Source organism: Anas acuta, chromosome 6 (assembly GCF_963932015.1).
Source record: "Anas acuta chromosome 6, bAnaAcu1.1, whole genome shotgun sequence".
Lineage (NCBI taxonomy): Eukaryota > Metazoa > Chordata > Aves > Anseriformes > Anatidae > Anas > Anas acuta.
The window spans coordinates 23,860,675-23,874,527 of NC_088984.1; the positions used below are offsets into that span (position 1 = coordinate 23,860,675).

General features: G+C 38.4%; 1 protein-coding gene across 11 annotated transcripts in view; it reads right to left on the bottom strand.

Annotated features, from left to right (window-relative positions):
* The window catches only part of TTN (titin), a 243,116-nt gene that overhangs the window by 74,085 nt on the left and 155,178 nt on the right, over positions 1 to 13,853 (bottom strand). For all 11 annotated transcript variants that reach the window (XM_068685816.1, XM_068685811.1, XM_068685812.1 and 8 more), the window contains 25 exons: positions 13,554 to 13,820; positions 12,665 to 12,934; positions 12,267 to 12,569; positions 11,839 to 12,141; positions 10,310 to 10,497; positions 10,108 to 10,222; positions 9,329 to 9,613; positions 8,911 to 9,062; positions 8,626 to 8,773; positions 8,311 to 8,488; positions 7,498 to 7,619; positions 7,103 to 7,390; positions 6,713 to 7,009; positions 6,422 to 6,608; positions 5,465 to 5,580; positions 5,069 to 5,368; positions 4,536 to 4,835; positions 4,337 to 4,442; positions 3,042 to 3,238; positions 2,629 to 2,934; positions 2,251 to 2,529; positions 1,494 to 1,793; positions 1,081 to 1,383; positions 606 to 980; positions 204 to 506 (listed from right to left, as the gene is read on the bottom strand). In XM_068685816.1, coding sequence (XP_068541917.1) covers positions 204 to 506; positions 606 to 980; positions 1,081 to 1,383; positions 1,494 to 1,793; positions 2,251 to 2,529; positions 2,629 to 2,934; positions 3,042 to 3,238; positions 4,337 to 4,442; positions 4,536 to 4,835; positions 5,069 to 5,368; positions 5,465 to 5,580; positions 6,422 to 6,608; positions 6,713 to 7,009; positions 7,103 to 7,390; positions 7,498 to 7,619; positions 8,311 to 8,488; positions 8,626 to 8,773; positions 8,911 to 9,062; positions 9,329 to 9,613; positions 10,108 to 10,222; positions 10,310 to 10,497; positions 11,839 to 12,141; positions 12,267 to 12,569; positions 12,665 to 12,934; positions 13,554 to 13,820 — 5,988 coding nt within the window. The remainder of the gene's footprint in view (positions 1 to 203; positions 507 to 605; positions 981 to 1,080; positions 1,384 to 1,493; positions 1,794 to 2,250; positions 2,530 to 2,628; positions 2,935 to 3,041; positions 3,239 to 4,336; positions 4,443 to 4,535; positions 4,836 to 5,068; positions 5,369 to 5,464; positions 5,581 to 6,421; positions 6,609 to 6,712; positions 7,010 to 7,102; positions 7,391 to 7,497; positions 7,620 to 8,310; positions 8,489 to 8,625; positions 8,774 to 8,910; positions 9,063 to 9,328; positions 9,614 to 10,107; positions 10,223 to 10,309; positions 10,498 to 11,838; positions 12,142 to 12,266; positions 12,570 to 12,664; positions 12,935 to 13,553; positions 13,821 to 13,853) is intronic.

Below are 13,853 nucleotides of genomic sequence, written 5' to 3' on the forward strand. Positions count from 1 at the left end.
TCTTATTTCTTCACTATTGAAATTAGAATGCTTTTTCCCTTTATTTCCACGGATTTCAATAATGGTTTTCCATGGTGTTCAATAATCATGTTGCTCAATTTTCTTCTGGAAAACTTTCACAAGGATGAAGTTGAATTTTCTAAGAGCCTATGCAGATTTACAGTGGTTTTCTGAAAAGACTGTATTTCAAAATGGAAACTTACAGAAAGGGTCTTTTGCTGTCAGTGGTTTTGAAACACACGGTGGCCCTGATCCAACTCTATTTTCAGCAAATACACGGAAGAGATATTCTTTCCCTTCAATCAGTTTTGATACATGGAATTTACACTGCCTGAGTGTAGAACTGACAGTGACCCAACCCATTTCAGCTTTTGTATTGTCTTTCTTTTCGAGTACATAGTTCAGGATTTCACTTCCACCATCATCAAGAGGAGGTTCCCACTTGCAAATGACAGAATTTTTCCTCACATCTTCAAATACAAAGTTGATTGGAGGTCCAGGAGTATCTGTTAGTAAAGCAAGGAAAAATGATGAGTACTCATTTGGTGTACTTGTCACACAACTCTCTGAACAAGTAGCTGTTTACAAGCATATTCACTACACACCTAACACATTGACTTCACAGGAGGCTTTTGCAACACCATGATCATTTTCCACTTTAATTGTAAATGTGCCATGGTCAGCTCTGATGGAGTCACGAATTGATAGCACAGACTCTCCTTCTTTATGGTTGTCAATACTCATACGTTCTGGCAGTGAAAGCTGAAAAGGTTCTTCTTCTTCAGCTTCACCCTTCTTCTTTCTAGTGTATGTCGTTACTCTCTTTTTGATTTCCTCTGGTCTGACAACTTCATCATTCCTCAGCCAAGTGATAGATGGATAAGGTGACCCTGAAATATGTGCCTCAAGTATGATCTCATCACCTCTCTTCACTTCAAGGCCAGACTGCAGGTTTGCAGCAAGGAAAACTTTTGGAGCCTCTGTAATAATACAGAATGACAAATGGAGAGTAGAATCTACCCACGTGTTTGAGGATGAATGGCAATTACAAAAAAAAACAATCAAAAAAACAATTCATACCAATAGGATCCACAGCTTTCACAAAAGGAGTAATACGAGAAGGCTCACTGATGCCAGCAGCATTCTCAGCACGAACACGAAACTGGTATTCCTTCCCCTCCTCAAGACCTTTCACTGGATAGGTTAACAGAGGTACTAGATAGTCATTGCATCTCTCCCACCTCTCCTTGCCCTTAGCAAGCTTTTCTATTATATAGCCCATAATCTTGCTTCCACCGTCAAACAAAGGTGGTTTCCATGTAAGCGTTACTGATTTTGATGTTGGATTGTGGACCTCAAGGTCAACAGGAGGATCTGGTGGCTCTGTGGAATAGTAACAAAAAAGGGATCATATGAGAAAAAAAAATAAATTAAAAAAAAAAGAAGATTTTAATTAAAATTCAACTTGATAGGTCACTTAGTATCAAACTTACGTTTTGGATCTTCTGCAATAATTGGGTTTCTTAGTTCAAGATATTCACCTCCTCCAATTTTATTGACAGCTTTAACACGGAAGTAATATTCACTGTTTGGAATAAGATCTTTGACTTGCCATGAAAGTTTATTTTCACCAGACATAACTGGGATATATGTTCTACGACCAGCTTCTCTGCGTTCCAGAACATAATGCAGAATAGGAGTACCACCATCAAAGTCTGGAGGTTCCCAGGTTACCTTGCAAGAATTCTTAGTTACTTCGCTTGCCTTAATGTCTTTACACTGTCCAGGTGGACCTGTAATAAAAATAATAAAATTAATTAAGAATTAACTAAATAGATGGGATATGTATTATTACAAATATACAATTATACTGCATTTCTTTGCTCTGCAGAAAGCAGACCAACACACAAATGTTAGCCATACAGCATATGTATGAATTTATGTTCTTAAAGGTGAAGAAAACCATAATTCTTAAAAGATTTTTTTATATTTATATGATGAATATTCTTAGTAATTGGACTTTGAGTAGCCACTGCACCCAGTAAATAGCAGTCATAACAATTTGGGGTTAACATGTTTTTTTGGTGGGATTTTTGTAACATTAAGGTATTCACAGCAATTTGCATGGCGTCTGAGTTGAAGTGATTCCTCTACATCATGGAAAAGAGATTTTACTAGTCTTTTCTCCCATCAGTTGGTGGGTTCAGGTGGAGATAAATCTCTCTCACAGAATTAAAGAAATCTAGTTACCTATGACTTTGACATTGACTGAGCCAGTTGTTGATGCCAGCTTGTTCTCCAATGTGATTGTATAAACACCAGCATCAGCATGAACACTGTCTGTGACTTCAAGCAGTGCAGAAGTGTAATCACTCTTCATTGTTGTTCTGTCACCAGCTTTCAACTCTTTGCCATCTTTGTGCCATGTTATAGTTGGGGATGGAACAGCTCTGAAGGGCACAGGGATACTTAATTTCTGTCCTTTAACAACAACAATGTCGTGAGTTTTTAGATCAATTGTTGGATTACCTGTAAAAGTAAGTATAAAATTATTAGAAAGTTGCCATACAGTGAAGTCATTTTTCAGTTATCAGTTATGCGGATTTGAAAAAGGAGATCTATTCTTACAGTCTGGGTCTTTGGTAACAACTTTTTCTGAGATGTCTGATGGCTCACTAGCTCCAACAGCATTGACTGCTCTGACTCTCAGCACATATTCTTTGTCTGGAACAACACCTTCCTCCACTTTGCATTTTAGATCTTTTATTGGCCGAGAATTGATTCGCATCCATTTTTCTGTTCCTGCTTCACACATCTCAACATTGTACCCAATAATAGGACTTCCACCATTCTTCTCTGGTGGTTTCCATGAGATGCAAATATGCTTTCGACCTGCATCTGTGACATGTAAATCCTGAGGAGGTGAAGGAGGGCCTGCAAAAATCAAAAAGAATTGTTTGATTTTTTTCCCCCAGAATATCTGTTCTAGATAAACACCCTGTTTCCGTAACTCATATACTGTACGTTACTACACTACTTACTTGTTGGATCTTCAATATGAATGAGGTCAGTTGGTTCACTGGGATGACCACAGCCAGCTTCATTTTCTGCACGAACCTGAAACTGCACATCTGTACCTTCAATGACATCAGTCACTCTGAAATTGCAATCTGGACCAGATGTCTTGCCAGCTTTTACCCAGCGGGTAGCAAGTTTTTCCTTCTTTTCAATAACATATCTGAAGGAGTAAATAATATCAGGCATGTGAAATACGAACATTTTGGACTTCATGCTCAATAAAATAAATAGTGAGAGACTGGAATGATGTGGCCAATTGAAAGGTAAAGACAGTCATGGGTGACAGACTCAGTAGGCTTTATTTCATATATCAGCGACATATTCCTGATTGCCCTAGTAGGTCTTGGATATAATGAGGTTGACATTAATGACAGAGCCAATTTCGAAAAACTATTCCTGAACTTCTGCTGTGTTATCAGGTTTTGGAGAGTTGCAGAAGTGAAGAAAAGAACCTCCATGCTAAACTTAAATATTCACTAATTCAGTCATCAGTGGATAAGTTCCACTGAGAACATCTGTAGATATTATCTATTAGTTGTTCAGCTGTCAAAATTTTGTCTATGACAGGCTATGGGAAAGTAATGCAAATCGAGTGATTTATGTTGCTTCAGGCAGATCTCTGTAGTTGTCAGTTTGTCTAAAATATGCTTGCTGTGATTGGGAAGAAGAGGAAAGGTGAAAATATGAAGAGAAAAATCTAACTAGTATTCAAGGTAAATTTCAGAGCTCAGATATTTGAGAAGTCACAGAAAAGGAGAATCTAGAAGAAACCCAAAGGAGGAAAAATGTCTGCTTGAAAAATTTAACAAGGAGAATAAACATAAAACAATGAGGCTTTGCACTAGCAGAGTATATGTAGTTTGAATGAGAAACTCAGGCAAAAGGAAAATGTAACAATGTTATTTGGTAGACCGGCCAAGTGGCTAGAGCTCCAGCTGGAGATGGAGACTACAGCTGCATTAAAGTTTGGTTTTGTTTACAATTCAATTTAATCTGATTTGATTAGATGCTCTTTTGATAATGTTTAGACACATTCATTGTTTATGCACATCATGTCATATCTATTTGTATAACTTCCACTTTAAATTCTTAATTGCTGTAATCGTATAGCTGTTTTTTTTTTTTTTCATAAATTCACCTCTTTTTCATATAAAATGTGTCCATTTAAAATTTAAAAATGTTGACTAAAATATCTTCATTTATAAAAAAAATAATCTTAATCTACAGGAAACACTACAGAAACATAAAATGATCTTACCTTTGAATTGGTCTGCCACCATCATTCTTAGGTGGTTCCCATTTTAAATCAACATGACCTTTTGTCACTTCAACTATTGTAAGAGCATATGGAGGCCCAGGGGTTGCTAAAGAAAAAAACATACACACATGAAAAGAAGAGGAACCCATGACAAGTGAGCTGTTCTACTGACCACTCGGCTAGCAAATCTCATACTTACTGAAAGTATCTTTAGCAAGAACTGAATCTTCAATTTCACAGTAGTCACTTTGACCAATGGCATTTTCAGCAGCCACACGGAAAACATACAGTGAGCCTTCAGTCAGTGGGCTCACTGTATACTTGGTATCTTTTACTGTTGTATCAACTGTCTGCCAGCCTTTTCTCCTTACGTCTCTCTTTTCAACAATGTAGTTGGTAATTGGAGAACCCCCATCTTTTTCTGGTACTGTCCATTTAAGATCCGCTGTGTTTTTAGTAATATTAATAACCTCAAGCCACCGAGGTGGTGAAGGAGGATCTGTAAAATATCAATACAAGGAAAAGGTTGATAGAAAAAGATCTTGGAAGACACAGAATAATACTGAAACTATAAAAACTTTGTATTTTCCTAGATGAAGTAGGGGAGATTTTAGTATTTCATAAACCTGGAAGAGTTCACTTAGTACCTACACAGGTAGGCAGACATAGCGCTTTTTAAAAATATAGTGAGAGTGTACTTGCAGTAGCAACACTCTCTGAAACGGTACTTACACAGCCTTTCTTTGCACAGCACAGGGTCACTGGGTTCACTGGGCTCACTCTCTCCAGCCTTGTTCACAGCTCTTACACGGAATGAGTATTCTTGTTTCTCCATAAGCCCTTTGAGGAAGTGTTCAGTTGTGGGAACACCTTCAGCCACTCTCACCCACTCATCTGTTCCAGTCTTTAATAGTTCAATGACATAAGATTCGATCTTTGCCCCTCCATCATGTTCTGGCTTTGTCCAGTTCAGGAATAATGATGTCTTGCCAACATCTTTCACTGTCGGCTTTCCAGGGGGCCATGGTGGATCTAGGCAGGAGCCCAATATTAATTACATGATTGAAAACAAACATACATATTTATATATTGTTAAATTAAACCAGGAAAAAAATGCATTTATTATACCAATTGGGTCTTTCACTAAGATTGGCTCTGTTTCCTTGCTTGGTTTTCCAGGTCCTGCAAGATTCTCTGCCAAGACACGGAACTTATATTTCTTCTTATTTGTAAGACCTTTAACTCTGGAAATCAAAATTAAATTTGATTAAACAAAATCTACACGTTAACTCTTGCCTAAAACATTATCCTCCATATTCTTCATATTATGATTTTCTTTGACAATCTGAGATTACCCAGGTTACTGTTAATGTTATATGAAAATGTGAACATTCAGAATAGGTAAAATGCCAACAATAGAATGGAGTGCTGTGATGGAGAAATCAATGTGTTGAGAGCCATCTTGCATTTCTGCTTGTTGCATTATTGTTAGCTAATATGTTTCAGGAGGAAAAAAGAAAGGGATGTTAGCAAACGGATGCATTAGGTAGTTACGTCTGAGATCTTAGAATGTCTGTGTTTAGAATGTTTAGAATGAGTAATCACAAAGCGCAGAAGTTATTAAGCATATCAGTTAAAAAAAAGAATGATTCAGTCTTCTGTAAACACACTCTTCTTAAAACTAATTATGAAACGAAGCATATCATTAGATGCTGGATCTTTTAAAAGTTTAGTTGGATCTTTTAAAAAGTTTTTAAAAAATGAAAAAAAAGTTTAATAAGTTTTCTAAAAATAGTTTAAAAAGTTTTTAAAAAGTTTTTAAATTTTAAAGTTTCTTTTTTTAAAGTTAGTTTTTTTTTTAAAGTTTTTTTTTTTTTTTAAAAAAGAAAAAGAATGATTCAGTCTTCTGTAAAGACATTCTTCTTTTTAAAAACTAACTATGAAATGAAGCATGTCACTGGATGCTAGTTGGATCTCAACTTACTGAAGCAAGGAAAAAAGAGCAAGCATAATGTAAGAACTGCTTAAAAGGCTACTTTCATATGTCTCTGTTACCTATTTCAGTCTAAAGTAACTATATCTTACTTGAATGTTGTATCTTTCACTGGCATTTTATTGCATTTTATCCATTTATCCTGTTCAGGATCATATCGTTCAACCCAGTAGCCAGTTATGGGACTGCCACCATCTTCATCTGGTTCATTCCACGTTAGGGTCACTGAATCTTTAGTGACCTCTATAGGCTTGAGACCTGTTGGAGGGCCTGGTGGGTCTGTATAAATTAACAAATTAAAAACAACAAAATCAAAACCATCACAAGTGTTTTTATCTCTGTTAAAATACTGTCAAAAGTAAACATTAATTTAATTCACTAACCAAATGAATATTTTGCAATGATGGGGCTACACTGTGCTGGCTCCCCGATACCATACATGTTCTCAGCACTGACTCGGAAAACATATTCTTTATGAGGAGTTAAATTTGTAGCTCTGAATTTTGTGTCTTTGATAGTTGATGACAACTTATGCCATATTTCGCTGTCTGTAGCTCTTTTCTCAAGGACATAGTTTGTAATTTTAGAACCCCCATCATCCCGGGGAGGATTCCATGTCAGAAGGCAGGATTCATTTGTGATTTCTGATACATCAAATGCAGCAGGTGGACCAGGTTTATCTGTAGTGGACAAGATTCAGACGTTAATCTTCTGCTTGCATACCTCAGTATGTTACTGATGATTTTTATAAACAATATGAAATACAGGCATACCGAGAACATTGACTTCAACAACAGCAGTAGCACGTCCACTGGAATTTACAGCTTCTATAATATAGGTTCCACTGTCACTCCTTTTGCTGTCTGTAATAGTGACTGTAGAATGATTAGGTTTGGTTTCAATGGTGATTCTGTCATCAGGTCTTAGAATTTTGTCAGCCTTTGTCCAAGTAATCTGGGGCTCTGGCTTTCCAGTTACTTTAGCTGGCAGCTCAATTTTAGTTCCAGCTTTCACAGTGAGTCCAGCAAGCAGTTTCACATCTAAGAAAATTTCTGGAGCCTCTGATTTAGGAGAAAAGTAAGCCATTGTTATAGAAACCATATATCACATCATAAAGTGATAAAAGTAAAAATAGTGTCTATTGTAATTCAGTGATATATGCAATTACCTTTTGCATCAATGGCCTGAATATCATCTGTTGGCTTGCTTGGCTTACTAGCTCCTATTCTGTTCAAAGCCTTAACCCGATATGCATACCACTCTCCTTCCTTCAGTTTTGTTACTTCCATTCTGGTTGTTAAAAAGAACAACAAACAAATATTTAAAGTGTTGCAGATGATACAGTTAATTGAAGGGATATCATAGAATCATAGAACCCTTAAGGTTGGAAAAGGCCTCCAAGACTATCTAGTCCAAATGTCTGCCTACCAACAATGTTACCCACTAAACCATGTCCCTGAGTACCACATCCAGTCTTTCTTTAAACACCCCAGTGATGGTGACTCCACCACCTCCCTGGGCAATCTGTTCCAATGGCTGACCACTCTTTCTGAGAAGAAATTTCTTCTAATTTCCACCATGAATACTCGCCTGAACATGAGCCAGCAGTGTGCCCAGGTGGCCAAGAAGGCCAATGGCATCCTGTCTTGTATTGGGAACAGTGTGGCCAGCAGGACCAGGGAGGTGATTGTCCCCCTGTGCTCAGCTCTGGTGAGGCAGCGCCTCAAATACTGTGTTCAGTTTTGGGACCCTTATTACAAGAAAGACATCGAGGTCCTTGGAGTGTGTTCAGAGAAGGGCTCTGAATCTGTTGAAGGGCCTGGAACACAAGTCTTATGAGGAGCAACTGGGGTTTAGTGTGGAGGAGAGGAGACTCAGGGGAAACCTTACTGCTCTCTACAACTCATGAAGTTGTGGCAAGCTGGGGGTCAGCCTCTTCTTCCAGATAAATAGTGATAAGACAGGATGTTAATTTACTTACTTTGTTTCAATAACAGGCTCCCCGCATGTCTCCCACTTATCTGTGCCACGTTGTGATTTTTCTACCAGATAGCCCTTGATGCGGGCACCACCATCATATTTGGGAGGTTCCCATGTTAGGAAGATTCCTTTTGATGTTGGATTTCTCCATTTAAGATTCTCTGGTGGATCAGGCACCGCTATTGAAAATTAAATACAGACCGGTTTCTAAGATACCATATAAGGGAGATTTTTTTCCTGTCTTATCATAAAGAAAATCAGCAATGTTTTTAGAAACAGCAAGAAAATCACCAACAATATGATAAAGGTGACTCACTTGCTGGTGCTGACATATTTACAGGTTCATCAATATATGCAGGTTCTCCTGGGCCACATTTATTGCATGCAGAAACTCTAAATAAATATTCTTTTCCTTGGATGAGATCAGGAACAGTGAATTCTTGGTCAACGACCTGATCCATAACCTAAAGAGAAGGAAGAATCCACTGTGCTTCTAAAATTTATTTCCAAAGAACAATCACAAAAGTATGACATAAAATTCAGTAGCATGTGTGGAAACAATATAGCAAACAGAAGCAGAAGTGAGAAAAAATGAACTTACTTTGATCCATGTTTTCCGGCTTACTTCACGTTTTTCAATGATATAGCCAGTAACCGGACTTCCACCATCATCTTCTGGTGGTTCCCATGACAGCTGTACTGTGTTCCTGATTATGTCTAAAACTTTAAGTTCTCTTGGTGCACTTGGGCGAGCTAGAAATCAAAAAAAAAATATTAATTCTGTAATCAGAACTTGTCAGATCATCTCTATTTCATTTACCCATCAAAAGACTTACTGTACTTAGTTATTCTTCCTAAAACAACAAACAGCTGGATGTTGAAAACAAGAAAAATCTTTTATGGGATGGATTTCTAGTTTTTAGTTATGTCTTAATATTCTTGGTTTACTGGAAGTTGTGTGATTTCACATTATTAATCTAAAAATGTTACTGTTGGAATATATGTATCCATCCACTTACCAATAACGTTAACATTAATTTCTCCTGAAACAGATGACACAGGGTTTTCTAATGTTAAGGTATAAATTCCCTTGTCTGGACGTTCACTTGGAGTAATTACAAGTTCTGCAAAGGAGGCAGTGGTCTTTATTGTTACACGATCACCCTCTTCTAAGACTTGATCACCAAAAGACCATGTGGCAGTTGGCACAGGGTAGCCAGTGATAGGAACACGGATCTTGATTGGCTCTGGAACAATAACTTCCAATCCATCTTTAAATGCACTAAGGTCCATTGTAGGTCCAACTGAAAAAGTGAAAAATTGATTCCATGAAATATTTTCAGATGTTCTGAATATGGCTAACGATTTCTGGCTTATTCTGACTGTATCTCTGCCAGCAGGTTGCAGCTGTAGCTCTCCCAGCTAATTAGCTCTCCCAGCTAGTTTTTTAGCTAATTTTTTTTTTTTTTTTTTAAGAAATAGATCATAGGTAGGAGATACCAATATATCAATAGATAGGAGATTAATCTATCCTTTAATATAAAAACTTTATAGCTTTTTTTGTTTGTTTGTTTGTTTGTTTGTTTATTTTTTATTTTTTTAGTCTTCTCTGCCTTTTCCTCCTTCAGGAAGAAACAAAGGAGACGAAGGAGAAATAACTCGGAATCTCAAAGGTCTAAGGCTGTTTTTGCTAGTTGGCATCACCGATGGTGAAAGATATGCATCTTAGCCACGTGATGCACTTTCATTGTGCATCTTTTTCTGATAAAATATCTTTGATACATAGCATATGGCTTACCAAAAGTATCATCTGCAGTTAATGGCCCAATAGCCTCAGCTGGGTCAGACACACCAGCTGCATTTTCTGCTGAGACTCTGTAGTAATAGCGGGATCCTGGTTTCAATCCAGTTACCTAAAAAGCACATATAATTATTTATTAACTCATATTAAAGATGATCTACACATTTTGAGTACTTTGTTGATAAATCAAACATCTTACCTTAAAAGTGAGAGCTGGTACTAGCTTTGGGTTACAGCGGATCCATTTGTCTGTTCCTTCTTCCTGCCTTTCAATAATATACCCTAAGATTGGGCTTCCACCGTCTTTGAGGGGAGGTTCCCATGTGAGCTGCACTGATGTCTTAGTTTGATCTGAATGATCAAGGTTAATGGGAGGACTTGGTCTCTCTGAAAATAATTTGAGAGAAACAAATATTGGCAACTGGTAGAGGACTGTATCTCTGCATATCAGCTGTCTGTATATTTAAGTACTAGTTTTAAAGCCTATGCAGAGTTTTTTTCCAAACTGTTTTTTTAAATTGGGGTTTGGTCCTAATTTCAGAGCAGAAATATTGGAAGTTCTTATTGTGTCAAATAATAGTAAGGTACTTCTTCTATGTTTAAAGACTGTTTAAGTACTGGCCGGTACTGGGGCCAGTCCTCTTTAATATCTTTATCGATGATCTGGATGAGGGCATTGAGTGCACCCTCAGTAAGTTTGCAGATGACACCAAGTTTGGTGTGTGTGTTGATCTGCTTGAGGGTAGGAAGGCTCTGCAGGAGGATCTGGATAGGCTGCACCGATGGGCTGAGGTCAACTGCATGACATTCAACAAGGCCAAGTGCCAGGTCCTGCACCTGGGGCGCAATAACCCCAAGCAGAGCTACAGGCTGGGAGATGAGTGGTTGGAAAGCTGCCAGGCAGAGAAGGACCTGGGAGTGATGGTTGATAGTCGGCTGAATATGAGCCAGCAGTGTGCACAGGTGGCCAAGAAGGCCAACAGCATCCTGGCTTGCATAAGAAGCAGTGTGGCCAGCAGGGCTAGGGAAGTGATTGTCCCCCTGTACTCGGCTCTGGTGAGGCCGCACCTCGAGTACTGTGTTCAGTTTTGGGCCCCTCGCTACAAGAAGGACATCGAGGTGCTTGAGCGAGTCCAAAGAAGGGCGACGAAGCTGGTGAGGGGTCTGGAGAACAAGTCCTACACGGAGCGGCTGAGGGAGCTGGGCTTGTTCAGCCTGGAGAAAAGGAGGCTCAGGGTTGAACTTATTGCTCTCTACAGGTACCTTAAAGAGGCTGTAGCAAGGTGGGGGTTGGTCTGTTCTCCCACGTGCCTGGTGACAGGACGAGGGGGAATGGGCTTAAGTTGCACCAGGGGAGTTTTAGGTTAGATGTTAGGAAGAACTTCTTTATTGAAAGGGTTGTTAGGCATTGGAATGGGCTGCCCAGGGAAGTGGTTCAGTCACCATCCCTGGAGGTCTTTAAAAGACGTTTAGATGTAGAGCTTAGTGATATGGTTTAGTGGAGGACTTGTTAGTGTTAGGTCAGAGGTTGGACTCGATGATCTTGAGGTCTCTTCCAACCTAGAAATTCTGTGAAATTCTGTGAAATACTAAAGTCAGGAGAAGTTTAGCTATACCCATTATTTTCAGCACCCATTTCTCTGATTGCTTTTGGGAACATTCCTGTACACTTAGTATTTAAATAGCCAAAATGTCCTTAAGTTGTAATGCAATCACAATAGAACTTACCAACTGGGTCCATAATTTTTACTGCACGTGTAGCAGGACTTGGTTTGCCAACTCCAACCATATTTTGAGCTCTTACTCTGAAAAAATATTCTTCATTTTCCACAACATCAGTCAGGACAGCTGACAGTTCATCAGCTCCAGTGGTCATAGCTGGCTCCCATTTGATGGAAGCTCTGTTACGCAGTTCAATTATGTAGCCAGTAATTGGAGTTCCTCCATCATACTCAGGTACTTCCCAGGTAAGTGTAGCACCAAACCTGTTCACATCAGTAACTTCTACATTTTGAGGAGGACCAGGAACTTCTAAATTTTATTTTAAAAAGAAAAAGGAAAAACAAGGTATGTGTTTCTCTATCTGTTCTCTAGAGTTAGTTATATTTTTTTTTCCACAGTCATAAAACAGTGAGTTTTTCATAACTTCTACTCACCAAATTTACTCTTAGCTTCCACTGGTCTCTCTGTTTCCACTGGCTCACCGGTACCCACTCGGTTCCGTGCACTAACACGAAAGAGGTACTCAACCCCTCCCTTTTGAAGTCCAGTAACTGTGTATTCACAATTTTCTGCACGATCAGTGACCATAATCCAGGTCTTACGTTTGATATCACGTCTTTCAATGACATAGCCAATGATTTTGCTTCCACCATCACTTTCTGGTTCCTGCCAGGCAAGGCCAACTTCACCATCATAAGTTTCAGTGACTTCCAAGTTTCTAACTGGACCTGGAACATCTAAGAAACATACAACAATAATTTAGAGCATTGCATCTTTTATTTGTTTTGGCCTAAAAAAAGGTATTCAAGGTTTTAACAATGGGAGCACTTACCAATGACCTCTACATTGATGAATGCTTCTGCCTGGCCATGTTTGTTTCGAAGTATAATCTTGTACCTTCCCTTATCTGATTTCTTTGCTTCATAAATTTTGAAGGTAGTACAGTCAGTTGTTGTATCAACAGTTGTTGTTGGCAGACCTTCCTCCCCTTTCAACCATTCTGCTTCTGCTCTTGGGTAGGCATCGTATGGAACAGTCATAGTTAAAGGCTTCCCAACATCAACAACAAGGTTTTGATCACCAGTCTTGATTCTAGGAGCAGCTAAGGAAGATCAGTATGACAAGTGAGTGCTTACAAATTATAAGAATGATATATGTGCGAAGTCATCTAAGAAGCGCACACAGAAAAGTAAAAGGAACTGTTGTGTCAATTCTAAACAAATTCCTTTATATATTTATTGGATTGCTCCAGAGAGCAAGAAACTCAGACATTATGTACCGTGCTCTCCTATAAAATGAGGGAAGAGGAAGCTGCTTTTTGACCATTAATTTTATTGGTCTGATACCGTAAATGACAAATGAAGAACTAATTGTCTTATATGACTGAAATTAGTAGGTCAAATAATTTGCATACTGCATTGCATCTGCAATGACCTAATGAAATGCAATAATTTTCATCCGCAGTGATGTAATGAAAAGATTTTTTATCCTGTAAGCTCAATTTATGCTCTTTACTGTAGACACTGAAAAGCGACCTATAATTTCCTTGACAGCTGGACAAGCATGGTATAATAAAAAATATTTGTTGTCTGAATTGTAATTCATACAGTTTAACAGACTTGCACTAGTCTCAGCCTGATTTCATATTCATTTTAAAAACTTTACTTGAAGAGTTAATTCTCCGATCTCAAACTTTATGAAGTAAATAGAAAGCAACTTACCTGCTAATTCAAGTTTAGCTCTAGCTTCTTTATCTTTAGCAATAAATCTGTATTCCCCTTGGTCACGGGGCTTTATATCGCACACCTGCAGCCTATGGACCTTTCCTTCACTCATCATCTGATGTTTGTCACCTTGAACAATAATCATGTTGTTTCTCAGCCACTTGACTTCCACACCGTCTTTGTTCAACTCAGCCATGAAGATGACATCTGCACCAGGAGCTTCATAGATATCTTGTGGCGGTCGGATAATCTCAACAGGGATTTCTGAAATAAACATCAATTCATTTGACGGTATTA